At 45.6% G+C, this 27,930-nt stretch overlaps 12 protein-coding genes across 12 annotated transcripts; 3 read left to right on the top strand and 9 right to left on the bottom strand. All coding sequences in view use genetic code 12, as the record gives it.

Annotated features, from left to right (window-relative positions):
* Positions 1–263: 263 nt before the first annotated feature.
* Positions 264–1,256, bottom strand: ERG251 (Erg251p; the record flags this gene model as incomplete). The annotated part of the gene is made up of 1 exon (XM_002618608.2): positions 264–1,256. One exon carries the CDS (start codon positions 1,254–1,256, stop codon positions 264–266), a length of 993 nt encoding a protein of 330 aa, XP_002618654.1.
* A 554-nt stretch (positions 1,257–1,810) lies between these two features.
* On the bottom strand, positions 1,811–3,091 carry CPA1 (carbamoyl-phosphate synthase (glutamine-hydrolyzing); the record flags this gene model as incomplete). Its single annotated transcript, XM_002618609.2, has 1 exon — positions 1,811–3,091. The coding sequence occupies one exon, from the start codon at positions 3,089–3,091 to the stop codon at positions 1,811–1,813; it is 1,281 nt and encodes a 426-aa protein (XP_002618655.2).
* Positions 3,092–3,524: 433 nt separating this feature from the next.
* FOB63_001299 (ubiquitin-ubiquitin ligase) lies at positions 3,525–6,260 on the bottom strand (the record flags this gene model as incomplete). The annotated part of the gene is made up of 1 exon (XM_002618610.2): positions 3,525–6,260. One exon carries the CDS (start codon positions 6,258–6,260, stop codon positions 3,525–3,527), a length of 2,736 nt encoding a protein of 911 aa, XP_002618656.2.
* Positions 6,261–7,911: 1,651 nt separating this feature from the next.
* Positions 7,912–9,249, bottom strand: FOB63_001298 (cleavage polyadenylation factor subunit; the record flags this gene model as incomplete). Its single annotated transcript, XM_002618611.2, has 1 exon — positions 7,912–9,249. One exon carries the CDS (start codon positions 9,247–9,249, stop codon positions 7,912–7,914), a length of 1,338 nt encoding a protein of 445 aa, XP_002618657.1.
* A 310-nt stretch (positions 9,250–9,559) lies between these two features.
* On the top strand, positions 9,560–12,976 carry FOB63_001297 (uncharacterized protein; the record flags this gene model as incomplete). Its single annotated transcript, XM_002618612.2, has 1 exon — positions 9,560–12,976. One exon carries the CDS (start codon positions 9,560–9,562, stop codon positions 12,974–12,976), a length of 3,417 nt encoding a protein of 1,138 aa, XP_002618658.2.
* A 42-nt stretch (positions 12,977–13,018) lies between these two features.
* Positions 13,019–14,158, bottom strand: FOB63_001296 (uncharacterized protein; the record flags this gene model as incomplete). Its single annotated transcript, XM_002618614.2, has 1 exon — positions 13,019–14,158. The coding sequence occupies one exon, from the start codon at positions 14,156–14,158 to the stop codon at positions 13,019–13,021; it is 1,140 nt and encodes a 379-aa protein (XP_002618660.2).
* Positions 14,159–14,304: 146 nt separating this feature from the next.
* Positions 14,305–14,670, top strand: TOA2 (transcription initiation factor IIA subunit gamma; the record flags this gene model as incomplete). The annotated part of the gene is made up of 1 exon (XM_002618613.1): positions 14,305–14,670. The coding sequence occupies one exon, from the start codon at positions 14,305–14,307 to the stop codon at positions 14,668–14,670; it is 366 nt and encodes a 121-aa protein (XP_002618659.1).
* Positions 14,671–15,200: 530 nt separating this feature from the next.
* On the bottom strand, positions 15,201–17,714 carry FOB63_001294 (uncharacterized protein; the record flags this gene model as incomplete). Its single annotated transcript, XM_002618615.2, has 1 exon — positions 15,201–17,714. The coding sequence occupies one exon, from the start codon at positions 17,712–17,714 to the stop codon at positions 15,201–15,203; it is 2,514 nt and encodes an 837-aa protein (XP_002618661.1).
* A 1,023-nt stretch (positions 17,715–18,737) lies between these two features.
* HRT2 (putative methyltransferase) lies at positions 18,738–20,099 on the bottom strand (the record flags this gene model as incomplete). Its single annotated transcript, XM_002618616.2, has 1 exon — positions 18,738–20,099. The coding sequence occupies one exon, from the start codon at positions 20,097–20,099 to the stop codon at positions 18,738–18,740; it is 1,362 nt and encodes a 453-aa protein (XP_002618662.2).
* A 278-nt stretch (positions 20,100–20,377) lies between these two features.
* On the bottom strand, positions 20,378–20,647 carry NHP6A (high-mobility group nucleosome-binding protein; the record flags this gene model as incomplete). Its single annotated transcript, XM_066102152.1, has 1 exon — positions 20,378–20,647. One exon carries the CDS (start codon positions 20,645–20,647, stop codon positions 20,378–20,380), a length of 270 nt encoding a protein of 89 aa, XP_065958452.1.
* A 2,115-nt stretch (positions 20,648–22,762) lies between these two features.
* Positions 22,763–24,763, bottom strand: FOB63_001291 (DNA damage-responsive RNA polymerase-degradation factor; the record flags this gene model as incomplete). Its single annotated transcript, XM_002618617.2, has 1 exon — positions 22,763–24,763. One exon carries the CDS (start codon positions 24,761–24,763, stop codon positions 22,763–22,765), a length of 2,001 nt encoding a protein of 666 aa, XP_002618663.2.
* A 1,239-nt stretch (positions 24,764–26,002) lies between these two features.
* On the top strand, positions 26,003–27,652 carry FOB63_001290 (uncharacterized protein; the record flags this gene model as incomplete). Its single annotated transcript, XM_002618618.2, has 1 exon — positions 26,003–27,652. One exon carries the CDS (start codon positions 26,003–26,005, stop codon positions 27,650–27,652), a length of 1,650 nt encoding a protein of 549 aa, XP_002618664.2.
* Positions 27,653–27,930: the final 278 nt, after the last annotated feature.

Below are 27,930 nucleotides of genomic sequence, written 5' to 3'. Positions count from 1 at the left end.
ATTTTACACGAATCCGGCATATATGCATTGGATAGCCCATATTCTGCTGTAAATGTCGTGAATGTCGCACATGTCGCGGGGACAAATAAACTCTGTGATCGTGTACACGTGCGCCTGCTCATATGAGGGTATAGGGCATGTGCCCTAATAACTTACAACGATTTGAGAGAATAGCCAGAGATAACCAACGTCTTGATACAATACATCTAAGTTGATTCTTATGTTTTTTATTTTTGATATTTCAGCATGAAAGGGAAATGAAGCTATATATTTTTCTTTGCAAAGCTTTCAGCGCTTTCTTTACTCTTACGTTCACGGTGCTTCCTGGCATCTGGTCCGGACTCAGTACCCAAGAAGAAATCAAACCATGTAAACGAGCTTGCGTAGTTTCCAATAAAGTAATGGTGATGTTTATCGTGATGTGCGGCGCCGGCCCAGAATGGAAGGAAGCGGTTCAATGACCAAGGGAAATCATATCCCGAGTGAGAATCCACAGCTTGAAACAATCTCAAAATAATCCAGCATGTAATGGTGAACAAATGTAATTCTGGAAGTTCCCATTGTGGGTGAGTCTTGGCCAAGAATGCATAAAGAATTGGGAATCCGACAGTGCCAACACCTAACGACATCACTTCAACAGGGTGGGCGTATTCTGCCGCAAAACCGAAAGGTGCGGCATACTTGTGGTGTTGCTTATGAATGTTCTTGTAGAACCAACCCCAGTGGAATAATCTGTGGAATAGATAGTGCCACAAATCTTCACAGAAGAAAAACACAGCAACTTGCATTGCCATAATCTTAAGAGAGGGAAATGGCACGTCAACGGAAATACTCAAACTCGAGCACAATGGGTGGAACAACCAAATGGGTAAGGCTTCAACCAAAAAGTGAGACTTCAAAACAGCTTTGAAGCACTCCCATTGTTCCTGGTTAGTAGGAATCTTGTCAGGTTGAATCTTCCATCTGTTGAAGTAAGGGATGTTGTCGATAATGTACCATGGCAAACATCTTCCGAAGTATGTGAGTTCATGGACTGCGAAAAAAAGAAGGCCTGTGGCCAAAACATCGTTATTTATGTAGAGGTACCACGAAGCCCAAGCTTTTTCAATCAAGTTGAGACTAGCAGCTTTGGAGGAAACATCGTTTGTTGCAATATCTTTCAAGTGGTTGAAGATTCCGACATATGATGTCAGATTGAGCGATGCTTCGTTGCCCAAGACGTGATTGAGCGAACTGGCTTGTTTTAAGATCTCCATTATGCGCCGTCTATAAAAAAACCCTGAAATGGCTTTGTGAAATGACCGAACTGCACTCTTTCTGTATTTATAGGGACTACAACATCGTACTTTCGTTTAACGTTCGCGTCAGTTGCGTGATGTTCTGTTTGCACCCTAAAAATCGTAAGTTCTCTGTGGAATATATGCAGTCTTGTTTATGCATTGATGCGAACGATACGACGGTACGACCGCTCGGCAAACTCCTCAGATGAGGCAGGCAGATGTCATTCGGATAAATGTGCGGCTTTTATCGCATAGCCCTCTGACCATACGGACACTGTACATAGAATACTGACATTGGAGCAGATTGTTTATTTACTCGTTTGTTACAATTGAACCAGAACTGGAATTACCTACAGTGCATACATGAATATGCATTCCGTCTCACAAGACGATGAGACGCTTAGATAATCGTTTTCAGCATCTTTAGCATAAACGACGAAAGAGTTACGCGTAGTTGTTCCGTTCCATAACACAAAATTTGATGAATCTATACGTCTTGATTACTCTGCTTCCACGCAAAATTACAAGCATCAATGTACTCTCTCCTTCGGCAAAATATCCACAAGCAAAGAGTCGCTGATATTGCCCAAGTTCAAGCCGTTGTTGTTCTTGTAAGTTTCAATATTGTCAAAAAACTTGTCAAACAAGTAGGCAGTGTCTAATGGGCCTCCCTTGGCCTCAGGATGAAATTGCGTAGAGAAAATCGGCTTGTACTTATGTTGCATCCCCTCGTTGGACAAGTCATTCAAATTCGTAAAGTAAGGCAACCAGTCAGAAGGTAAAGTTTTAGCATCTACCGCGTAACCGTGATTCTGGGAGGTGATATGACATTTTCCAGAAAACACATCCAATGCGGGAATGTTGTGGGCTCTATTACCATACTTCAACTTAATAGTCTTGGCTCCGCTGGCTAATGCTAGTAACTGGTGGCCCAAGCAAATTCCGAATATTGGCAATTCCTCGTACTTGTTCATTATCTGCTTCAAGTTCTCAATAGTCTGAGAGCAGTGAGTTGGGTCTCCGGGGCCATTAGAGATAAAGACACCATCAAACTTATTGGCAATCTTGTGGATTGGGTAATTGTATGGGAAAACAGTCAAAGATGCTCCTCTTTGAACAAGACATCTCAAGATATTTTCCTTGGCACCACAGTCCAAAACTGCAATGTGGTAGCCCTTGTTGTATTTCTCAGGGCACGCAACGTGGAAAGGTGCTTTGGTCGTCACCTTGTGAACCAAGTTAACCGCACCTGGATCTTCAAACGCCGCGTCTTCATCAGCATCATACTCTTCACCGATGGTGATCTTCGCCAACGAGGAACCCTTGTCTCTTAAGTAGCTGACCAATTGTCTGGTATCAACTCCGGAGATGGCAGCTACTCCTGATCTTTGACACCATTGTTGAAGGGATTCAACTGCAGTCCAGTGGGAGTAGTCCAAGGCAACATCAGCGACGACAATACCAATACACTGAACAGTAGGCGACTCCATGTACTTTAGCAAGTTGAACTCATCTCTTGCAGTGGACGAAGGAACTCCATAGTTACCAATCAATGGCTGGGTGAAACACAAAATCTGACCCTTGTAGGAGGGATCAGTCATAGATTCTGGGTATCCCACCAAAGATGTGGTGAAAACGGCTTCACCACTGATATTCTTGTTCGCCCCGAAAGAGTAGCCATCGAAAATGGGTCCATTCTTGATGGTAAGTGTGGCTCTGTCAAGTTGAGAAGTTTTGGAAAATGGAGCACTTGTTGCCAAGTTCCGCTTCAAGGCGTTCGGGGAAATTTTCTTACCAATAAATCCTAGCATGGTTTGAGTATGTCACTCTAAAAACTTTCGAAAAAATGGGACGAAAGCGAAGTTACCTAGGGTGTTTAAGAAAAAGAAGAAGCTATATGAAATTTTCTGATGAGTCAAGATAACCCACCGCGGCATTGGACGTCCATTGCCTATTTGGGAATGCCTGTGGCGAACGCCAATCATAGCTCCTCGCCTTTAAAAAGTTTTACTCCAAGAAATGTAAAGCCATGGATTCACATTCCACCATTTCGGTGCTGACATCCATTGTATGCGTTCTTTCACAACTCCTTCCTGTGTTTGATAGCTTCGGGTTTGCTTGAAAATAAATTTAGTCACAACGTGTACTGTATATAACCATGACGTAAACCAGCTAGCAAGTTACGAGTAACGGCCCTAAGTTAATTGTTTAAGAAGTATATGCATATAAATGAATTATAGTGTATCAGCCTACCAAAACAGGAACATCTACTTTCACCATATTCGCTGGATCTTCTGCTCCTTTGAACTTCACGACCACTTGTAGTGCATAAAGGCGGCCCACTAAACAGCTCTGGAAACTTGGATCCAAAGTCACATTGTTCTTGTTGATCACGTTCAAAGGAACGTTTAACCTTTTCACCCATCTTAAGTTTTTGGTGCTAAGCTGATGTGCTTCCCAAGATCCTTCGCTTTCTAACCATGGGTTGGATTGTAGCGATAATGACTGAAAGTAGTCTTTAATGGTGTCTTTCTTGATTCCCAACTGGCTAATACCTTTCAAATAGGAATACGTGTTCTGCGAAATGTACGTTTTAGTTTCCTTCAAGAAAGAAATGTGCTGGTTGACAGTGTCCTTCAACTCCTGAAGATTATTTTTCGTTGTATCGACATCATCGTCTCTAACGATCACAGTAGGATCAAAAGGTTTGGTGTAGAAGAAGTCATGCTCGAACGAAACAGGGATAGGATAATCCGTTCTATATGACCAAGCCACAATATTGAATTCAACCAGTGAAATTGATGGAGGTTTGACCGTGTCTTCGATATTATCGAAAATGAGTTCGATGTCCACACTCTTCAACACGCTCTCGTCATCTCTATTGTAAAGTTCTTCCATATTACTCAAAGAAGTATGCAATGGAATGAAACCTTCTTTGGAGGTGACAGGGGTTAACGACATTTCCGATCCATTGTTATACTTCTGTAACAAACGAGGAGAAGTATAGGAGATTAACTTACTCGGAACTTTGACATAGACAGTCATAAATCCGGTTTTAACTGACGTCAGCAAAAGCCTCTTTTTTCTCTTGCCATAGATTTCCACTGGAACACGATTACAAATCATTCTTCGTTCATGATAGTATTGAAGTCGATCACTATCTGGATTCTGAACTTGCAACTTCAGTTGAGTTGGCCGTATCAATGATTCCTCTTCCAATGCTAAAGGTGCGGATTCGCCAATGCGCAAGTGCTTTCTCTTCAATTCATCATTAGAGAACTCTAACTTGTCGAGCGCAGTTTCGATTTCCAGGAGGATCGAGAGATTCATATGCCTGATGAACTTCCATGTAGATCCCAGTGTTAAATTATTGTAAAGCATGCCGTCAATACCAATGGATTCAAACGTATCTTGACCGAACAATTTGTAAGTTCGACTGTAATTTTCCGTTTGAGTTCTTATGTCGGGGATAAATCTCAAAAAATACTGCGCACTTTTCGAAATAATATACTTGGAGTCATTGTTAGGGTCATTAATGTCATGCGGGAAGACTGGTTTGTTTTGATTCGGTTCATGCCGCTTATCAATGAACTTAGCTTCGATCGTGTATGACACACTGAGGTCATCAAAAGCATAATCACGAACCTTCACAGGCCCTCCCCTGACATTGAGAAACCCGTATCCAAGAGCTTTGTTCACTTCAACAAGACCTGCTTTTCCATTGAAGGCCAAGCCATCGATGCCGAAAGAAGGAGGTGGCATTGTATGCCTCATAACAGTATGGGGACAAGCATTATCCAAAAGCATTTCAGGAAATTTGAACGTGATGAACTTCTTATATTTGGTGTTACCCTTCAATATTCTGCTGTCAGGCAAGCCCATGATACAACCATCAACAGTATCAACAGAGTAAGGCGCATACTCGATTCCTGCGCTGCTCGGAATAACCGCATCGTTATAACTGGCACTCAAATCATACATTTTTAGGAACTTCTTGAGAAGAACCTTGCTTTTCTTTGGTGCTGTCTTGGAATTGGAATTCGAATCAACGGCTTTCACGGTTCCTTCCAAACTCACGGTAAAAAGACCGAAATCTACGTCTTTATCCAGATGATTCGTAATCACCACGTAACCGTTGACCCTATCTCCGCACGAATATTCTTTGAGCTTGATTTCAAGCTCGTTAGTCGCATTAGGCACTGGCACACTTTTCGTAACATAGATATCAATCGACAACGGTGAAGTTTTGGCATGCGGAAGCATGTCAATGTTGTCGAGAACAGAGTGGCCATAACTTTCGTGGTTGATGACTCCATTCAATGGGTTCCTGCTATGACTGCGGGACCTGTCAGCCGCATTATTCAATGATGCCCGTTCCGCAGATCGGGCCCTACTCTGTAAACCATCTTCCTCTTCATTATCCGTAAACAAATACTGTCCTTCATTCGCATCCTCGTATTCGTCATCTTCCGGGGCAAAATCACGTACTGTGTCTGAATCCGACAGAAGAATCTGATTGAGATTTGTTGACGTCCCCACTGGAGATAACGCTGGAGGAGTAGGCGAAGAATGTGTAGTGTCGCCATAAACTGGAGGACAGCCCAAGGAAGTCTCGTCAAACTCGAAGTCGTTTCTTTTCAAGATGGACTGGAACATGTGAAACGACGGAAGAACATCGAAATATTCGGTTTTAGTGCCGGAAGTCACACTGGTGATAGATTCGGCCGAGGGGGAACCCAACTTATTGATATGCTTTTGAAGCTCTTTTGAAGGTCGGTACGGCACATTTTTCTTCTTGGGAGTGCCCGAGCCAGAGTTTAGCGGCAGCACATTGAGGAGTCCTTGGAAAGAAGGAATTCTTGACGCTAGCTCAGGTCTTTGGGCAGTTGTATCGATAGCTTTTGCAGATGCCAAGTCTTCATATGACGGGGGGTTGGGAGGAATGTTTGATTTCGACTTTTCTGGCCGAAGTGGAGCCATTGATTTCGTAATGGATTATCTATGAACGTGAAAGATGTGCGAGGACGAACAAGAGTGTATACGTCAAGATTGTCTTATAAGCATGAAATTGCGAACTTACAGGAATGAAGACTGGGAAAAACGCATGTACATGTCATTCTTACAAAAGTTCGAGCCACAGTTTATACATTAGAAACTATATTGTATGATTCTACGTGATTGTTAGTACATGCACAACATTGGCATTCCACAAAGTCAGACTGACATGCAAATCGTTAAATATTTTGTTGGAGTTTCATTATTGATCAATGAACGTATGTAACATCATGAAAGTGGATAAGTAAAGAAAAGACATACCTAAAAGTTAGTAGTGTACAGCAAATCAAGCTTCTTGATTTCAGTAACCACGGCCGGTCAAGGCCGAGTATATCATCAACGCTAGGAGATTACAATTCTCCTAGCACAGTAGACCGTCGTGATAAATGTGGTAAATCATCATATACGCAGAAGCAGCAGCACAGAAAGACATACCTTTTGGAAAAGAAATCATAACGTCATCCGTCTCGATTCCAGCTCCTATTTTTTATGCACGAGCTATCAGACATGAAATGTATCTTCCTTAGAATCAGACATATGCTTGTCTTTTAATTTCAATTCATCTTTTAGCATCCACAAAAAATAGTAGCAAGAATAAAGAGGATCACGACCTGCCTTATTCAAGTGTTGAAATGGGCTTTCGACTGGCACTATAAAGTTAGTGAATATTCACTTGACGTGGTTGGCAAATAAGATGACTCAGAAAGGCATGAATGGTAATTAAAAAAGGTTGTCGTCAACGGGAATCCCGATTCTGACTCGTCATCTAAGTAATCATCATGTAATCTTAGTTTCCATGGCCCAATACATACAAATTGAGGATGCTAAACTGTTAGAAAATCTGGTCTTCCAAAATTTCTTGATATTAATAATTCAATCAGTTAAAGTGGGTTTCTGAGGCCCACCGAAATGCGTTGTCACTCATAAAGTTTAATCAGTGCCCAGTGCAATAATTCCTCATTGAATTAAACATGAAAAGCTGACTAAGACATACCTAAAAGTTAGTACCATAGTCAAAAAAATATAATAGTTTAGGAATACTTCAGTAATAATGCAAAAACTTATCAATCAGAGAGATTCAGTTGGTAATTCCAGCTTTGTTTTTGTTGTATCATCACAATATTCATTTTGGTTCAAATGGTAAACATACAATTGTAAAAATGTTCGTACTAAGACAGTTAGTTGAATTCATATAACCGACTTCGAAAAGATTCTTCAGTAACATTGATAACGTTGTGATCATTCTTAATAGTCACAAACTCTAGTTTGAATTGATTATTTTGGTCATCTTTAAATCGTTTTTCTTCAGATTCAGGATAAAGCACATACAATTAAGTAAGCATTTTCCGCTTCTTGTAAGTGAAAATCTTTCGTCCTCTGCTATATAAACTTTTTTTTCTCTCGTGCGGGTAACCGTCTACCGCGAAGTGAAAGGTCTCTTTAATGGGGTGTGCATATACACTGTACTCAGGGCTTACCATGGTTTTTACTTCATAAATGCTTTGCGTTTCAGCTCGTATATAGCTCTATTATACAATATGTCGTCATGTCGGCTGTGATTATTCGACAATTTGTTTTATTTTTTCTCTCCGGATGGGCCTGTCGGAGGCATTGGAGGCATGAACATCGGAGGCATTCCCATCATAGGCATAGGCATCATACCGAAAGGCATCTGAGGCATAGGCATCATAGGGTTTGTTTGCTGTCTCTTAGCAGCAGAACCATCTTCGTCTGTAGATTCTGGAGCCGGGCGTTTAGCCTTCAGAGGATCTTCTAAGTCAAGCGAATCGACATACTGCTCGATTTCCTTTTCCAAATCCTCATTATGAATCAAGGAGTCGATGTAGACATCGTCCTTACCACAGTTTGGACAGTGGAAATCGTTTTCGATCAATGCTTGCTCCAACTCAGCCTGGTTGTAGCTGAAGTTTTTCATTTTCTTCAATGAATCCATGCTCTGGCAACAAGGCGTCATGTAAATCGGAGCTTTGAGCACTTGTCCCGGATTGAGCGGGTTGAGATACTGCAACTTTCCATCTGTGGTTGCCTGTTTGACCAATGCCTGTTCGAACTCTTTCTGTGCCTTCAAGGCGGCGCTCTGCTGTTTTTCTTGGAACAGTGCCCATGTCTTGGAATCAGCAAAAGTCATGACATAATCACCGTCTTCTGTGATCATATATGTGTTTCCGTTGGCATCAACCAAATCACCGTTCTCATTTGTGTGGATCCCACTCTCATTACTATCTGGGTTCTGTAGTCTATATTCCACTGTTTCTTTTGAAATCGTCTTCATATAACTCTTTGGAATACCTGTCGTTTTCTTAATCTTCTTGCCTTCAAAATTAGGGTCGGTGTTTGTTGGACAGTTTTTGATCCAGTGGTCTTTGCCTCCACATCTGTAACACACATAGCCGGGCGGGGGTAGGTCTTCAGTTCCAGGCTTATAATGAACGAGCTTGTGTGTAGATAGTTCGTCCTGCGCCTGGGCCCAGACATTGGACTGGTTCTCGAACATCTGCTTGATTCTATCTTCCTCACTCACCGATTCGTCCACGGCAGCCTCTTGCTTTATCGCCGTGACGGGTTTTAGCGAATTCTGTGCTTTGAATTTGGTGATTCTGGGTTTGCCTGTTACGTATCTGGCCGCGCTCTGGGAACGACCATTGAATACAGAGCACGGAGATCTCTTGGCCAAAACAAACGACGATCTTGGAATCACATCTTGGTCGTTCTCGTACTCCAAATCAGGCTGCTCCAGATGATAGAGCCGGAGCATGAAATCCTGCCCTTGTCCTAGCTGGTTCTGCATGATAATTTCATGTTTCAAGTCAAACACATTGATGCCTGTGCCGTCAAAGTGTATTGTGGATTGTTCCTTCTGGTGAAGAAATTTGTAGAAAATCGTAGAAGACATGGCACTTGTTAGCCTAGCCTCAGCGTTTAAGCTCAGGTAGATGTCTGTGGTCGTGCCGTAGCGAAAATATAGAGACCACTAGTGGCTCCTGAAACTTCCGCCAAGGCAAGACCAAGTAGACGGGATCCAATCCTCATCCTCCCCTTGTCTCGTTTCGACCATAAAATTCCTTTTTGCACCACTATAGGGTCCGCCGCCTTTGGTAATCCTGTTCTGGTCTATGGCCTTGCACCCGTACACCACACAAAGAATTTGAGCACTTCCTACCTTTTAACCATAAACAGAAACCAAGCCAACTGGGCGAAATAACATGTCCTCCTTCAGCCATTCTGACATAGTCGGGTACTCGACTCATTTGGCTCTGAAGCACGTGAAGTTGCCTCTCAAATACCACCAGGCAGAAGTTTCAAGCGATTGGGCAGACAAGTTCAGAAACAATGCCTCTTGCTTTGGCGGTTTCCTCGATTTGTCTCTCCAAGACGGCAATTTCTTTTCCTCACTCCAATATTCCGTCTCAAACGACCTTATGACGGTGCAGTTGAGTCCGGTCCTAAATGACGAAGCCACTTCTTTGGGCGTCCTGTTTGAAAACATTGTCATTCATCTTCCTCATCCACTCATTGGCAAAGGCACGGCGACGTTCCAATTTGTGGCCCAGAACTTGAGCGGAGAGCCATATGTTCTCATTGACTTGATAGACGTGAACTACTTGTTGATTACTTTGAAGATCGAGCTCTCTGACTTTTTGGTGGGCAATTCAAATCACAGGTTATCGTTGGATACATTCAATGACTGGGTAAACATTTCCGTGCCGTACTCTTTTGAGTTGCGATCGGCTCCGTTTTTAATGAAGGGGTTGAACCCAGAGAACCTTGCTGTATCTATGAAAGACGGCGGTTTGTTACATTTCAAGAGAAGCTCACCATTAGCCACTATAGACATTTTCAATTTCAGCGAGGCCGTACCCTTGGTGTCTTTTAACTTTATGAACGGTCTTCTCAGATCATCCAAAGTGGACTCTTTCAATGACGGAGTCTCTGCAAATGCTGTTGTTGACATCATCCAAACAGGAGCATCTGAGTTTGCGGCTTTGAGTATCGATAAACACATTAAGCTCTGGAGTCTTAGCTCACACAAACAAGTACACTCTGCATTGCCATTGGATAAGTCTGATTCTGGAAGCTCTGTTTGGTTGACAAGTGTGCCAGCCAAGTATTTTCAGATATACGAATACGGATCTAAACGTATTCTTGCAGTTTTGCACACCATAGAGTCATCACACTCAAAGAGCTCCAACGGAAGCGGCTATGAGTTCCGTTCATTTGATCTTTCGGAAGAAGGACATCTTTTCAAAAGTGAATTGCCGTCTTTCACCCCAGACATTCCACTTAAAGTTGACTCGAACTCCAATCCATTCAAGATCCAGGACTTTCAGTTTGTTTCTGGTGACGAATTGAGCTGCTTTATCTTGTGGAAATCTAACACCTACAGCGTTCTCACAAGACACAAATTTAGTGACCTCACGGGTGTCGCAACATCAGTCACACACAGTGTATCCAACCAAGAGTTCCCTCATTTGGAGCTCTCCTCGCATTTTGATAAAGAATACTTGAAAGAGCTCATATTCGATTCAGGTTACTACGATGACGAAATTGTGAAAACTGCATTAAACATATTCAAGGACAAGTCGGGAGTAACGGTGAATTTTACCTCTAATTCGACCTTACGCCACAATTTCCGGCAAGTCATTGATGCAACAAGCCAAAGCGCGGGTATTTCAGAAAGCTCTTTGTGGTACAAGATAGCTTTGATGTGTGATGAATTCAGAAAGTTGAGTCAGGAGGCTACGTCCATCTTGGTGACTCCTGACATGGTGTTGGTTTCTCAAGCGCATGGTGTGCGTGTTTTCAGAGAGGCACACTTTTTCGAATCGTACCTTGAGCCAACCAACAATTCTGGCCTTTCGAAGCTATTGAATGCTGTATCTACGAAGATTTCTGTAAACACGCATAAGCGTTTGGCTCGCGACTTCTCCAGGCTCTCTAACGTTGACGTTGAATCAGTCTCTAAGGTTGCTTCGGATCATCTCAGCGGAAAGATCGCAGACGATGAGATTTCAGCCATTATGGACGAGTTGGCCTCAATCCCGGATGTTGTGGATGAAATCAAACTACTTCTTGGAAATGATTTCAGCGCTGATTTTGTTGTTGATGATGTTTCACCTTTTAAATCTGGTGAAGGTTTTGGATTGTTTGCAAAATTGCTCTCTGTTGATATTTTCAAGAGCATAAAGTGTGCACATGAAAGAATATTGCATGATCTTCTTATTTTGTTGTTATTGTGTGAGATGAATGATGATATTTTAGAGTTCTTAAAAACTTTGGTCAGAAGACTTTCAAGGTATGAAATAATTGAGGAAGTGTTCAACATATCTTTTGAAGGTTCAGGCGCTGAGAGCAGCATTGAGACTAGAGGAGTCTCTCACATCGAAAATTCTGTGTATTGGGTTGCTGTGGTGAAAAAAAGTACGGGCCTAATGCGATTACTTTCAAAGAAAGATTACAACATGGCATTTGATTTCTATTGCGATTATGCTGTGGGAACGTGCTATGATGAGTACATTCTTGACGTTGTTTTGGAACTTATCAACAAGAATGAAGGTGACTTGGTCTTGAGAAAGTTTATTCTGAGACTTGATTCCATTGCCCCAATTAATAGGTTTTTAACCGGTTTGGTGCATTTCTTAACGAACAGTCCCCAGAAATTTTTCGACATTTTTGTGGATTATTCGACATTTGAGGCAGTCAATAATAAAGAAACTAGCGTGCGTCTATTGAAAGGAATTTCTACAAATGCAAAGTTGAAGGATTTCTTATCATCGATATTTTCTGCTGAATCCAACGATTCAGTCTTGAAATCGAAATACTATCATGCATTGTCCAAAATCTGCAGTTCTCAAGCCCAAGATGCAGATTTGAAGCTTTCAAATGAATCAGAAACTCAGGGCCAATTCTTGAAAAAGTCTTTGGAGTTTCAGAAGATGGCAATCAGTATCCTCGAGCAAGCTACATATCAGGATGATTCGCTAACAAGACTCGTTACGCAGTATTATCATGATTTATTCAACGATGCCTTGGAGGTTACGGAGTATGAAGAAGCAATAGCATCTTTGGATAAACTTGACAATTTCTTATCCAGAAACGAATTCAGGGTGTGTTTTACAAAACTTGTAAGAACGTTGATTACTCACCATGAAATTAATAGATTGTTTGGACAGACCAATGAGCTTTTCACGAGGAATTATCTCCTTGTTGATTCGATCTTGCTCGAATTGGCAAATGAGGATCTTATTCTTTCAAATGCTTTGAAATGCTATGAGTTTTTGTATTCATGGCGTCTTTTTGGAGGTTCGCAGTCGTCAGATGTCAATCATCTTGGTGATAAAAGAGGAGCTGTTGAAGCCTTGTACATTTTCATCACGAGATTTCGCATGGAGCAAGATAATTTGGGCTCTGTTTCCGATGACATTGAAGACTTTAAGCAATTCAAATTGAAGGTGTTGGAACTCTATATGATCATCCTCAATTGCTTGAAGACCTTCAAAAATGAAGATGATCAGTGGCTCATAAAGAGAGACACTTCGAGAGGAATGGGCTATGTCAAACTTCGGGAGTTGAATCTCGAGTATTTACAATGGCTCAAAGAGTTGGAGATGGACCTTTCCTAATAGATTTATTATTCAGCATTAATATACGGGGCTTATAACCCATCAGCCAATATTGGCCTTCATGTTTCCGCTTCCTTTTGGATTGTCGTCCTTCCAATCATCCCATTCCCGTTTTCTGATTTCTTCGTCGCTGTCGTCCTCATCGCTGCTTTGATATGCGTTGTCGTTGCTTTCCGGTTTTAGCATTTTTCCATTTGCTAACTCGTAATCCAAGTACTCTTCAACTGACATGGAAGGTAACACTTGTCCTGTGCCGAAAACTTTCTTCCGGAGCTCCTGTTTATCGCTTGTGATCGTGAACGGCTGAAGGATTTTTCCCTGTGCGGAAATGAGCTCTGAGATTTTTTTCTTTCTGTTTGGGTTGCTTTCAACTCTGGTGGTATACCCAAAGTCGTCGTCCTTTTCTTGTGGCCTTCCTGCTTTGTCCTGTTTAGCAGCCTTTTCGAAAGCAGGCCTATTCAGGAGCACTTGCAACTCCATGGCAATCAGCTCTAGGTTTTTGAACGAGTATAAACTGAAGAGCTTTAGTTGGTCGATATAAACGGCCCTCACAACATCTTCATCTAAGGCCCTTAATATATCTTCATCATCATGCTCATTCTTCGAAGTCTTGTAATACTGGTCCAAGATCAGGAGTTTCTGTTGAAGCTCTCTTTCTTTCTTGAAATTGGCAATCTTCTCTGCCCTTTGCGTAACGGCATTTCCCAGTGCAGTAATCTCTTCGATGGAAGGATTGTAGCTATTAGCGAATGAATCTATTCTCTTTGTTTGTTCCTCCGTAAGCACCCCGCCAAAGGCTTCAAGCTGGTGCAAGAAAAGAGCAGTGTGAACTTTGGCCCTCTGCAAATTGTTCAGCTTGTGCTTGAGGAGATCGCTCTTGTCGAATGCAAATCCCAGCAGTATGTCTGCCAAAAGCTTCATGTAGAGACACGCCAAGTAGTATGGCACGGTGGCAAACGGCAAATACGAAGTGGAAACCTCCTTCAACTTCTCATTGTCGCTGAATAAAGCCAAACTGTTGACAAGCGACTGAATGGTGTCGAACTCTTTTAGTAAAGACGCTAGCTTGCGTTGGAAAGACTCCTGGTCCTGTCTTTCGGCAGACTCATCTAGCTCGCGGAACAGAGCAACGGCGTCTCTGAACCGCTCTCTCACAGTCGACTGATTTCCCTTTTGTTCCATGCTCGTGAGGTGTATTATCTTTCCATTTGTGCAAATCTGGAGAAGCAGAGGGTACCCACCCACACCCGTGCCTCCGCACACCACCAACCCCAGTTTGTCATCGTTAGACGTCTGCGTTTTTCCTTTTCTTGCTGAGTATTTTTGACATGAGTGCTCCAGCATATTACGAGCTCTACAGAAGAAGCACGATCGGCAGTGCCTTGGCAGATGCGTTGGACACGCTTATCAGCGACGAAAAGATCCAGCCGCAATTGGCCATGAGAATCTTGAACAATTTCGATCGCATCATTTCGGAAAACTTGAAGACGGAACGAGGCTTGTGCAAGTCCAAGTTGACTTTCAAGGGTGATCTTCACACGTATCGTTTCTGCGACGACGTGTGGACGTTTATCATCAAGAATGTCTTGATCAAGATGACTGATGTTTCCAATAACGACACCAATGACAGCGACATTTCTGTGGACAAGTTCAAGATTGTTGCTTGTAACTCCCGCAAGGCTGGAGAGACGTGAGGGAGCTACGACAGATGAGCTTTTGGGAGGACAAGACTGTGAAGGTTCAGCGCTGGATAAGCTGTGTGTATTGCTAATAGACAAGCCTTTACGTGGATGAGTAGTGAAAGAGAATAACTCAGCCAGGGGAACCATGGTTACGGTAACATTCTCTATTGTAGTGCGCTGAAGTGGCCGAACAAATGTGTTTCATATCAGATACGTTCTTTTCGTTTTCTATGAAAGAGATCAATGATACAGTAAGTGGCATCATACTGGTGTTAATATCGAATAAACTTCTCCACAATTGTTCAGGTGAAGAGAACTCGAATGTGCTCAAACGGACGGTTCTCTGAAACGAACATGAATGTGAGAGAATACTGGATGCCAAATGGAGTTTCATCTCGCTGGCAAACCTACCCTTTAATGTACCTTATTCTGCGGAATCTACCTCATTTTATAATCAAACTTTTTACTATTGACATATCATAGATTTCGTCACATACTGTCTAGTATTTTGTCGTACATTTCATTCATTCTCAGTTTGAAGATTACAAGCCGCTCCACAACTTGCTCTCCTTCACCTTGAATTCTTGGATCAACTCAACGTCATCGGAACTCTTTCCGACTTGCACCTCGTAGGTTCCCTTCTCGAGACTCCACTTGTCGTGGTACTCATCGAAGAAAGAGGCAGAGTCCTTCAAAGAGAGCTGCACCTTGGCCGTTGCCTTTTCGCCTGCCTTGACAAAGACTTTGTCGAAACCCTTCAATTCCTTGACTGGTCTTGCAACTTCAGAAGTCTTTGGCGCCACGTAGAATTGAACAGTCTCGGCACCGTCCTTCGATCCGGTGTTCTCGACGGTAACACTTGCAGTCAAACTGTCGTCTTCTTCGTTTACGGTGACGTTCAAGTCGGAATACTTGTACGTGGTGTAGGACAAACCGTATCCGAAAGGAAAAGCGACTCTTCTCTGCAACTTGTCGTAGAAACGGTATCCAATGTAAATGTCCTCACCGTAGAGCACTCTTCCTCTTTCGGTGTGGAAGTTCAAGTACGCTGGGTTGTCCGAGTTCTTGAATGGCCACGACAAAGACAATTTACCACTTGGGTTGACGTCGCCGAACAAAACGTTGGCAATGGCATTTCCGGCTTCTGATCCGCCGTACCACGCATGCACCAAAGCATTCGCCTTGGAGAGCCATGGCATCTCCACTGGGGTTCCGGACTGGTTGACCACAACCGTGTTAGGGTTGGCGGCCAAAACAGCCTCCACCAAGTCGTTGGTGAGGAGAGGCAACTCCATGTCTGGTCTGTCGAAACCTTCGGACTCCCACTCGGCATTCAAACCGATCAGCAAAACGACCTTGTCGACAGACTTGGCCAACTCGACAGCTTTGGCGATCTCCTCCTTAGGGTCGATGACTTTGCACATACCGATGGAGACACAGCCACCAAAAGAGATGACACTCAGAGGTCTGAGCTTCGAAGTCTTGCTGGAGCCAAACTCCACTCTCACGTTGTAAGTCTTTCCTGCGTCCAAGGGGACCTTCTGCTTCATTTCAATGGTACCAGTTCCGAAGAAGGCGGTTCCAAGCGTTTGCGAGTTCTTGTTGTCGATCACCAACTTGTCGTCAATGAACAACTGGGCAGTACCAGAAACGGTCAAGGAGAATTCGTACTCGCCGGATTCCTCTGGCGTGAGGTCTCCAGTGATGTCCATGTAGAACAACTCGTCCACAATGGCTGGGTGCCTGTAGTCGAACAAGATGATTGGGGACATGGTGATGTCAAATTCATCGAACTGCCTTCTGTTCTTGGTACCTGGGGCGTCATTGTACAACTTACAGTTGACGCCGCTCTTGCCAGTGACTGGGTTCTTGGTGTATGGCGAGAGAGAGAACCCAGGCAACATCTGGTGTGCGTAGCAGCCCACGGCGTACTTTGGCTCGTGTCCCAACTTCTCCTTGATGGCATCGTAAGGAGTGGTGGTGTAGTAGGAGAGCAAAGACGCCGAACCTCCACCGCAGTATGCGGCAAACTTGGCGTTGGGCCCGATCACGGCAATGGACTCCTCCTTTTTAAGAGGAAGCACGCTGTCGTTGTTCTTCAAAAGCACAACCAGCTCAGAAGCGATCTTGTTCAACAAGGCTCTCGTTTCGGGCGTGTTGTTCTCGGTGGTCTCTGGGCCTCTCTCTTCAAGCTTTGAGCGGGCACACCACTTGACAAGCTTCAACACATTGCGCACACGCTCGTCCAAGTACTTGATGTTGAGCTCTCTCGAGTTGACCATGTGCGAGATGTTCTGGACCGTCCGCATGCCCGAAGGACCGGGCATTTCCAAGTCCAAGCCGTTTGTGAGCGACTCCTTGGCGGTGTATGCTCCATACCAGTCGGACATCACCAAGCCGTCCCAGTTCCACTCCTCTCTAAGGATCTGCTCCAAGATGCGGTGGGACTGCGACACATGCTCGCCGTTGACCTTGTTGTAGGCGGTCATAAAGGACTTGGGGTCGGCATACTTGACGGCCAAGCGGAAGGGCTCCAAGTAGATTTCTCTCAAGGCTCTCTCGGTGACAATGGCGTCGGACGAGTTTCTCTCGTGCTCCAAGTCGTTGCACACAAAGTGCTTGATGGTGGCCGCAATGTCATTGTCTTGCATTCCCTTGACAATGGACGCCGACGCCATACCGGCAAGATGAGGGTCCTCCGAGAAGGACTCGAAACCTCTGCCTCCCAAAGGTCCTCTTTGCATGTTCGTTGTTGGGCCCAAAATGACATGGGCGCTCTTGTGCTTGGCCTCATCTGCCATGAGACGGCCGGCCTTGTACAACAAGTCCTTGTTGAAAGTGGAAGCCAAACCGGTGCCGCAAGGGAAACAGGCGGAAGGGGCGCCGTTCACAAACTTGGTGCCTCTAACACCGTTGGGACCGTCTGAAAGACGCAAGGTGGGGACGCCCAATCTTTCCACCTTGTAAGTGTGCCAGAAGTCAACACCGGCGGTGAGACCGATTTTCTCGGCAAGAGTCAATTCCGAAAGAACTTTTTCCACGTCAATGTCAGCCATTGCAAGTGTTCGTTTATGATTTTTGAAATTCGGGGATTCGGGTGGGGATCGGGCCCTTTCTATAGTGGAGGCTCGAGTGGCTTTGTAACGTGGGGAGACGGGTGCGCTTCCTAATCGGGGTGCGGCGCCGAGTGCCTGCGCAGTGAGTATCTTGCGCGCCAATGCTGCTGCTCAGACCGCTAAAGAGAATCCTTCACCACGAGGTGGCCCAAAACGGCAGTCTTCCCGGCATGTGGGGTCGTTGGTTCCATGACCCCACTATTCTGTTTGGCTTGTCATCTATTTGGTGGTTAATTCCGTTCCGGTCTTCGTTTAGTCATGGTGAGTAATTGGAAGGTCTGTTTCACCCACTTTTGTGCAATTTACTTAACTGGCCTAGTGTGAGCTTCTGTGAAGTACGCAGATGGAGAATAGTCTAAAAGGGAAAGCATAAGTCCTTGTTTTTACTGAGCAGTTACCGTAATGAGTAAGCTGAGTCTTGAGATTGATCTTGTCTGATTTTTTTGTGTAGTGGTACAGAAATCGATTTTTAGGGGCACTTTTTATTGTTCCGGTTTGACATTTTTGGCCCGATTTCGCGTAAGAACACAAAGTCCGCGCAAGAATATTGGGCCGACACCAGTATATAGACGGAACAAAATCAGATCCTTCGAAGTTGACTTGAATTTGCTGAAAAACTTCTGGACCACTTTTTCTGGCCTGTTTGGGCTTGAGGCTACGTCGATACAGTCATGTACAAAGAACAGACAACTGCAGAGACAGTGGTCTGATGCGTAAATTCAACATTTTCATTTGTAATCTATTTCTCTACTGATAACTTCCTGCAGCGACCATCATTATACCTTTACGTCATGCGTATTAACGAGCCAGGCATCGTCAAAAAGAGGTAAGCTAGTATGTCTTGTATTTTAGTCTTCGATCTCACAGTACATATCTGTCTAAAGGCTGAGTCTTCACATAGAAGCTAATTGGCCTGGAGTCCAGTTCCACTTGACCACTTCTATGTCAGCGTACTGCCATGGCCTAATGGCCCGCACTGAAACTGATAACAGCCCATTTTCCAGACGCTGTCCAGAAAATTCCCTCTTTGCCCTCACTGGCATACTCAGAAACCAACCGATCGCTAACGCCCTTGGCCAAGCCAACAACAACATCTGCTTTACAAGTTCTGAGGGCAAGAACAGGTAAGTTGGAACTGGCCAATTGCTGGATGGCCTCGGTGAAAGGAGTTGTAGTGTCCCAGCGCAAGTCACCGGTCAATTTTCTGTAGTTCAAGTCGCCTTTGAAGATGATCAAGTTCGAGCCGAGAAGATCATCGTACAAGTCTTTCTGTTGTGGGATCTCCCAAAAGTTCTCGCACGATGTCCAAAACTTGTGGTGCTTCACTTCAATGGCACCGTTGGCCACGTAGCTTTCAAGGTTGGAAAGGAAGAAAGAGAGCGAATCCTTGTCTTCTGCGACAGAATGGATATCCAGAAAGAATGATGGGTCGGCCAACTGCTCGATCAAATTGCTGAAATCCTTGGGCATGGTGTCGCTCACAAACCACGGGATCTCCTTGCAGTGGATCACCACTTTCTTGACCAAGCTCAAGTCGAGCAAAAGAAGCGCCAAAGACAAGTCGGCAAAGAGCTCAAAACCAGAGTTGTCCAAGACAAAATCCACTCTGCTGCGCGAACTGGCCTTCAAGTGGGACCAGGCCTTGTCGGTGTCGTTTGTGATGATCTTTTCTTCGTTCTTCTTGCGGACCTCGGCGCCCTGGACGCTCCGAATGTCGTCCAAAGTGACGTTTCCTGCGAGAAGAGACAAGTCGGTGGCATTTCCCCAAAGAGAGACGTCAATGAACTCGTGGAACAACAACTTCAACGTCTCGTCGTCGGGCTTCTGCAAGGCCAGCTGTCTCTTGAGAATCTCGTAGCGCTTGCAGAGCTCCAACACGCCGAAACTCGACAGCTTGAACGTCTGGTTTTTCAACCGCTCAAACGGATCGTACTTGGTCAAAGTGTCTGTTTGCTGGAAGTAAAGATCTATCAACTGGTACAAGTAGCACTCCAAGTAGAGCCAGGGCCCAGTCAACCAGGTGACCTGTTTCTGTTCGTTGAAGCTGGCCAATTGCTGGTTGTAGACTGAAAGTTCGGGCTTCAATGCAATGTCCTGAGCCAGGAATTCGGCCACCGCCGCGTCGTGGGCAAAAGCGTCTAAAAGCTGGTTGAATTTGGCCGTCACGGCTTTGCCACACGACTCCGAGGCCGGGTGGTCGGAAGTGTACAAGTCGAGATCAGAAACAATGTCTCTGACGATGATGGGCCATCTTCTGCGGGCCGTGGTGTAGGCAAACGAAGTGGGGTCGTCGTTGTAGGAAGGCGGAGGAAGAGACACTGGCATCACCAAAGAAGAGAGGAATGAGAAGTTAGAAGGAAGCATTTAAAACGGTGATGCGGCTATATGTGCATGCACCCCGGCCCACCCGACATATAAAGCCACGCCGGCCCGGCTTCGGGCCCTGCTACGCCAAGGCAATTCCAAACTATAATAATACATCACATAAACAACTTAGAACTATAGACTAGCAGCAGCAGCCTGCGCGCCGCTGGGGCGCCGATAAGAAAGAAACAATATGGTACATACTTTTCGTCAAGGCAGGAAGAACGCAGCGCGACAGCTTACTGTCTCTTGGCGTACTCGGCCTTCTCCTTCTCGTATCTCTTCTTGTCCACTGCAGCCTTGCTGTTGTAAGGTTCCTTTTCCTCGTCGGTCAAGGCCTTCCACTTGTCGCCCAACATTCTGCCCACTTCACCAAAGGTGATGCCGGGGTTCTCTGCTCTGACAATGTCTCTGTTCTCGTTGGCAAAGAACATGTACGCGGACAACGATCTCTTGGGCGCGTTTGGGTCCTTCTTTTTTCTGGTGGCCTTCTTCTTTTCGGTGGACATCTGGATGTTAGTATGCAAGAGCAGACCGCCAGAACGGGTTATTGGACGTCCTGCACAGAACACAATGTCCACATTCTGGATCCACGGGCCCCACCAGCAAAACAAGAGGAAAAAAAAAAAGGGGCGCCAGCAATGGCGCCCAGACGTCCAGACGGCAACAAAAATTGCATTGCCGCCACGTTGGCCTGGCGCAAAAATCGTCTGCGCTGGCGGTGGGTGTTTTGGCTGGCTTGAGGCGCGCGCGGCTTTAGTTAGTGCAAAGGCGGGTACATACTTTGTGGTCTTTACTATGGGAAGAAACTAGGTAGCACTTTTTTTTGTGTGGGAGCAACGCGAGACCCTATATATGGGAGCGCATGCGCGCGGCGGAGAGAGGGACGTGGAATGCGCAGGAAGTGAGTAAATTCCAGCACCCGCGTTTTGGTGCTTCTACCCAATGTTGCTGGCTGGGGCCCGCCTGCGCCGGAGGCACGGGTTCTTGGGCCCCAAACAACCACACCGCTGTGTCTGGATGGAGCCTGTTCTCGTGCTTCTGCTCTATTTTCTTACACTTTGTGCCGTGGCTTGTACTAGCAAGCCTGAGGGCCCGACGCGACTATGTGCAGGACACAACAATTGCCCTGGTTTCTGGCTGATAATAGGGGCATCTGAGGGCTGCTGTTTTGGGCAGGATTGTTGGCCTGGCATTGTGGGCAGGACCAGGCTGGGGGTTTGCTTTGTGGTCACAAGAGCGGGTGCGAAGTCGCTCGGTAATAGAGATAAAATGGTGAATTTAAGAAATGAAGAAATGAATGGTGAATTTATGAATTGAAGAAATAAATGGTGAATTTATGGATTGAATGGTGATTTTATAAATGAATGGTGATTTTATGAAATGAATGGTGAATTTATAAATGCATGGCAATCTGGTGCAATGACGTGGGCAATTGATGTCTCATTAAATGCTATTAGTACCATGCGTTAATTATCATCAGTAGTATGAGTTCATAGATTATTGCCAGTACCGTCATTAAATCAGTATTACTGTCAGCACCATGAACATTAATTATTCATGAACATTAACTATCGCCAGTACATTAATTATTGCCAGTACATTAATTATTGCCAGTACATTGATTATTGCCAGTACATTAATTATTGCCAGTACATTAATTATTGCCAGTACATTAATTATTGCCAGTACATTGATTATTGCCAGTCCATCATTAATTATGTAAACTATCTTGGACCACGGTTCTTACTATTACCATTGATCCACATTAATGCCATAGCATTAATCATCAGTATCCTAAATCATCAATTGCTCAGTCTTCATTACCATTTCATCCATCTGACCATACCATTCACTCCATTAAGATGCTCAATACAGATCATTAATTAATAGTAAAACTATGAAAGAAAATATAATTATTAATAATATTAAAAGACTGCGCATGGATTTATCGCCGTATCATGTAGATTAGACATTTAGACGTCTGGACTCAAAGTATTTAGAAAGTGGCTCTTCAAAGTAATTAGAAAGTGGCATTCACTCGTTATTCTTGCTTAGCAGTTGGAACATTCAAGTCTGCTGACTTCATCACCGTACCAAAATGAATGTATCTGCTCAATGGAATCCACGAGAATACGCATACTGCCCATTTAGGTACATGTAGTACGCTAATCTATTTGAGTGTGATCTCCAATTGTCGTAGATTCCACACAAATTATCTTTGTGATAGCTGAGCTGAATCACAATAGTTCAGGCTGATCTTGATAATCTCTGATTCAACCAATTGAGCTCAAAGTATCCGATTATAGCCAGCTAAGTATGCAATATAATCGCTGCTTTTCCTAAATACTAACTCATTTCCGACGAGATTGTAAAATAGTCTCCTTATGTTTCTATAGCTAATCATTCAATTGTCTCACCGTCTGCAATTGATTCATTGCTTTAAGATTCATGGTCCGCCTCTGACATGGATCTGACACAAGCCTCTCCAATATTACAGCTTTGTAAGTTCGTTCTACATTTTCTAGATCGCACGTAATAATACTCATACAAACATGACGGCATGACAGAAACCGATAATCGCTATAGACAATCATCTGCGGATGCAGCTGCTAGCTACTCAGCTAGTACCAACCACGGTATTGGTTCGAGTCTTGGTAGCTTCCGTATTGTGGGAACTGCTGGTAAGCACCGTACTGAGGCATCTGCTGTGGGTACAGTGGCACACCTGGCACAGGAGCACCTTGAGGAGCGCTTGGTTGAGCACCTTCAGGCTGTTCTTGTCCGGCAGATTGTGGGTATGGCTGACTGGCTGGGTAGCCCGAGTAAGGGTAGCCGCCACGAGAGCCGAATTGGTTGGGTTGGCCGTAGTACTGCGCGTAGTACTGGTTGTTCGCTTGCGCTTGAGCTGGAACGCCGTTGGTCTCAGGCTCGCCCGAGGCAGGAGCGTTCTCGCCAGCAGCTTGCTGCAGTTGAGGTTGCTGTTGGGCTCCATAGGAGGTGGTAGAAGCAGCCATACCGCCATTTCCATAGAACGGAGTGTTGTAGAAGTAGTTGTAGTAGTTAGGGTAACCGAATGGTGCAGCACCAGGAACCTGAGCCTGGCCGGATTGCATGCTCTGTTGACCCATGTTGTTAGGCTGAACCAAAGGAGATTGGCCGATTTCAGCACTTGCAGGAGCAGGAGCAGCAGGCTTAGCAGCACCGTTCACTGCTGCTGGATAGTATCCAGGAGAAGCTACAGAACCAAGACCGGCCTGTCCGAGTTGACCATAGGCAGCAGAGTAGTCGAACGATGGGTAAGCGTACTGACCTGGAACAGAACCAGCGGCTTGCTGGTACTGTTGTGTTTGTTGGAACTGCGGATAGTAGTCGTAACCTTGAGCTGGCTTCTCAAAGTGAGGAGGTTGTTGACCTTGCTGTTGAGGTTGTTGCTGAGGTTGCTGAGGCTGTTGAGGTTGTTGAGCCTGTGGCTGTTGGGGTTGTTGGGGTTGTTGAGGTTGTTGTGGTTGCTGAGGTTGCTCCTGAGTCTGGACTGGAACTGGTTGTTGAGGCTGTTCAGGCTGAGATTGAACCTGTTGCTGAACTTGTTGAGGTTGAACCTGTTCTTGCTGGACTGGTTCTTGTTGGATTTCTTGTTCAGCTTCTGGTTGCACCTCTGGCTCTGGTTGCGACTCAGGCTGGGCCTCTGGTTTTGGTTGAGCTTCTGGCTGAGACTCTGGAACGTCTTCGGTCTCCAACGCTAAGGAGCCGAAAGAAACACCAACTTCGGCGACTTGCTGTGGCAATACAACGTCTGAAACTTCAGTCTCCACTACGACCACTTCGCTAACTTCCTCTTCTGGAACATGTTCAGGAGCCTTCTTCTTGATTGGCTTGGCCTTAGGCTTGATCGCCGAGGCCCATGTTGTAGCTGGTTTTTCTGCGTAATCATTCGTCGTAGTAGTAGTTGGAGCAACAGGAGCAGCAGGAGCAGCAGGTGCAGCTTGAGTTTCTTGTGGTGCGGAGGCAGCAGATGCAGCAGCCGCGGTAGCAGCTGCCACTGCAGGCTCTTGTTCTTCCTTAGGTTGTTCCTGTTCTTGAGCTGGCTCTTTGACTTCTGGTTCCTCTTTCTTTTGCTTAGGCTTGGCGTCCTTAGATAACGCGGCAGCCCATGAGTTGGAGGGCACAGATGCAGAAGATGTAGAAGAGGTCGAAGCAGCAGCAGCAGCAGGAGCAGGCGAGGCAGCTTGTGCGGCTTGGACAGCTGCGCTTGGCTCCTTTCTTTGTACAGGCTTTCTTTCTCTGCGCTTCTCGTTCTTGGGACGCTCTCTCAGATGCTTGGGTTTGGCGTCATTATGTGCGTGAGATGTTTGAGTGGCGTTCAGATCGGTTATAACCTCTTCCCTCTTCTTGGGCTTGGGCTCCTTCTTGATGGGTTCCCACTTGGAGACTTTGTTATTGACAATTAAGTCGATGACGATTTCCACGTCATCGTGGTGTTCTGACAATAAGGCCGCCAATTCGTCCGCCTCCCAAGCGGGGAACATTTCCGACAATGTCTGTAATTGTGAGGATGCAGCGGACTTGCTGGGGCTGGCAGCAGCCTTTTTCTGCTGGCCTCTATGGTTTTTTCGTTGCGACATTATGTGAGTGATGTGGTTCGGAGAACGGCTTCTCTGCTTCGGACTCGCGGGGATTCTAGATTACTGGGTGGGCACCAAACGTCACACACGCTTTCGGGAAACTTGCTATTGCTTTGTCTTTTTCGTTCGTCAAAAGCGCCGCTAGACGTAAGGGAAGTTGAGATCCGGGAAAGCTTAAGCTTGAAAGTATAATGGATCGAGAGGCTGGCACAGCACATTTTTTTTCGTCGAGTAGCGGCGGTGCGCACACGACAAACACAGGTCACGTGCCCAACACATACAATATGTTATGCCGGCGGCTGCAAAACAGACCAAGGAAGAAATAGAACAAAGAAGACAGAATAAAAGACAGGTGAACAAGGCAAGACAAGAAGAAAAGAAAGACAAGACAAACAAAGCAAAGAAAACAAAGCAAAGAAAACAAAGCAAAGAAAACAAAGCAAGACAGAAGACAGAAGACAGACAAAGCAAAGACAGACAGAAGACAGTAGAGAAAAAATTTAACACAGGAAAAGAAACTTGAACAAATGAAGATAGAACAAGGAATGAAGAACAACAAGGAGAAAGCAACAAGATCTAAAAAATGAGACTGCGAAAAGATGTCTGGCTGTATGTCGCGTAAAGAAGAATCGAGATTCTAGTGTCTTTCCTGCTGGAAACTTGCAGGCGGCCAACCTGTTCATTTCAATCTGATCTGTCGCATCTCTGTTGTTCTTTTTTTCTGACTATTCTTTTGGTTCTGACTATTCTTTTGGTTCTGTCTATTCTGGTCTAATTCTGCTTCTTGTCTGGTTCTGTCTATTCTTTTGGTCCTGTCTATGCTTTTTGGTTTTGTCTATTCTTTTTGGTTCTGTCTAATCTGGCCGAATTCTGGAATAGCCAATGGCGGTTCCTGTTATTCTTAATAGCCTTCTTTGCCGCCAAAACAGCGTGCTTTTTCCGCCCCGCAATGTCACTTGGCCAAAGCAAGCTTCGCATCTTTCAGTGGAGATTGCTGTCGCGGTGTCATGCGGGTTGTGTATCTACGGGCAATTAGCGAGAGAAGGCTCAAACAGCCACACCGCAAAGGAGAGGACGGCAACAAAAAAATAGGGCCAAAAAACAACAATGGGAGGAAATGGCTGTAAAAAAAACCCATTGGCGGCTACTGTAAGCGCCAATGGCTCTGGTGGCGTCGGGCAGCGCTGGTGATGTCGTGGCCTTGAAAGTGGGCAGACGTGCAGATACGCCCCAGGTCGCATGGAGTTCGCAACTATAAAAGGAGCCGGCCCCACACCACTTCCCACCAGCACAAAAATGCACTTTGCCAATTTTTATTGTTTGCTCCTTGCAACTGCCGTGGTGTCTGAGCGGGCGTCCGACGTGCTGGGCGAGGCGTACGTGGACGTGCCAGACTTTGACGTCGACAACAAGGCGCACATCAAGATTCCTCTAGATCACGACACGGTTTTGGCCGATGCTTCTGTCGTTTCCGACGGAATTGATGCGACCGTGGAATCGGCAGAACCGAAAAAGGACGGCCACCACGTGGCAGACAGCATCATCAAGGTTGCGCGTGATGTGGTGGAGCCAATGTTGGAAAAGGCTCACGCTGGCCGTGACGCTGTTTCTGCAGCGTTGGAAGACGCCGTGTCGAGAGCAGAGGCGGCAGCTTCTGCAGGGCACCACTCGGCTGCAGAGGCGGGCGAAGCTATGCGCCAGTATGCGTCTGATGCTGCCGAGGCGGCAATTGAAAGTGCCCAGGGAGCTGCAGGTGCTGTGAAGGACGAGGCTGCTGCGGCTGCGGGCACAGCCAACGACTACGCAAAGAATGCGCAAAAGGAGGCCAAGGATTACGTTTCGGGCGCCAAGAAAGACGCCGCTGACTATGTGTCGAAGAAGAAGGCCAAGGCGGCCAAGAGAACAGCCAAGAAGCCGGGCCAGAAGCAGGCCGAGACCGCCATTCTGAAGGCACAGGCTGCTCACAAGAGTGCACAAGCAAGCATTCATGCCGCCCAGAAGGATGTGAAGGAGAGTGTCCAAGCAGCCCAGAAGAGTGCCAAAGCAAATGTGGAAGCGGCACAGAAAGATGTGAAGGAGAAGGTTGAGGCGGCTCATAAGCATGCCAAGGCAAATGTGGAAGCGGCCCAGAAGTATGCTGAAGAGAACGTTGCTGCAGCGCAAAAGAATGCCAAAGAAAACATTGCTGCAGCGCAAAAGACCGCCAAAAAGCACGCTCTGGCCATCAATGAGAACGCAGAGGAACACGTTTCTGGAGTTGCTGCGGCTGCTCACGGTTACGTGGAAGAGGCAAAGGAATACCTTTCCGGAGCTGCTCAGCAGGTGAAGGACCACGTTGTCGGAGCTAAGGAAAAGGTTGTTGGCGCTAAGGCCGAGAAGAAGGCGGCAGCTTCCTCTGCAAGCGCAGCTGCTGCAGCCAGCGCCCTGAGTGCGTCCTCAAAACTTCACAGCAGCGGCAAAAACTACGCCGAGGCTGCCCTGAAGTACGTCGAGAACTTGAATGAAGAGGCACGCGAATACGTTTCGGACGCTGCTGAAGGCGCACAACAATACCATGAGCATGCCCAGGGTAAGGTTGCAGGAGTGGCGCAAGCTGCACAGAGCTATGTTGCAGACATCAACAAGAACGCTAAAAGCTACGCTTCTGATGCTGCCGCTGCAGCACAAAAGTATGTCTCTTCTTGGGGCGGAAAGGGTAAGAAAAACGCCGCCCAGACCAGCCTCTCTGGTGCAGCTAGCGCTGTGAGCGAGTACGTTGACAGTGCTACGAAAGCGGCACAGAGCCAAGTTTCTGATGTGGCAGACAGCGCCGCGAAGATTGCTGGAATGAAGCAGCCGAGCCGCTACGAGGTGTTGAAAGCGAAGATCCAAGCTGTCTTGGGTATGTGAGTGGGCACTGAATAGGACAGAAGCCACGAGTCGACTTAATACTTTGTTTAACAAACGTTCGAGATGAAAATCTCTCTTCTCCATGTCCCAACGATGTACCTTATTTTAGACTTTTGAAAACGATGTTAATTTTGGAACCGTGCTAGACTGTAGAGACTTGATAGTTTATTTGATGGTTATACTTCGATCAATATGATAATCTACAAATTAGTCATAATCAAGGCTTTTGAGCAATGATACTTTACTAGAAGAAGAAGCTCGTGAGCTGTTTTTATTTT

Source organism: Clavispora lusitaniae, assembly GCF_014636115.1.
Source record: "Clavispora lusitaniae strain FDAARGOS_655 chromosome Unknown tig00000038_pilon, whole genome shotgun sequence".
Taxonomy (NCBI): Eukaryota; Fungi; Ascomycota; class Pichiomycetes; order Serinales; family Metschnikowiaceae; genus Clavispora; species Clavispora lusitaniae.
Note: the sequence above shows the minus strand (reverse complement) of the source record. Positions and strands in the feature narration are given on the sequence as shown.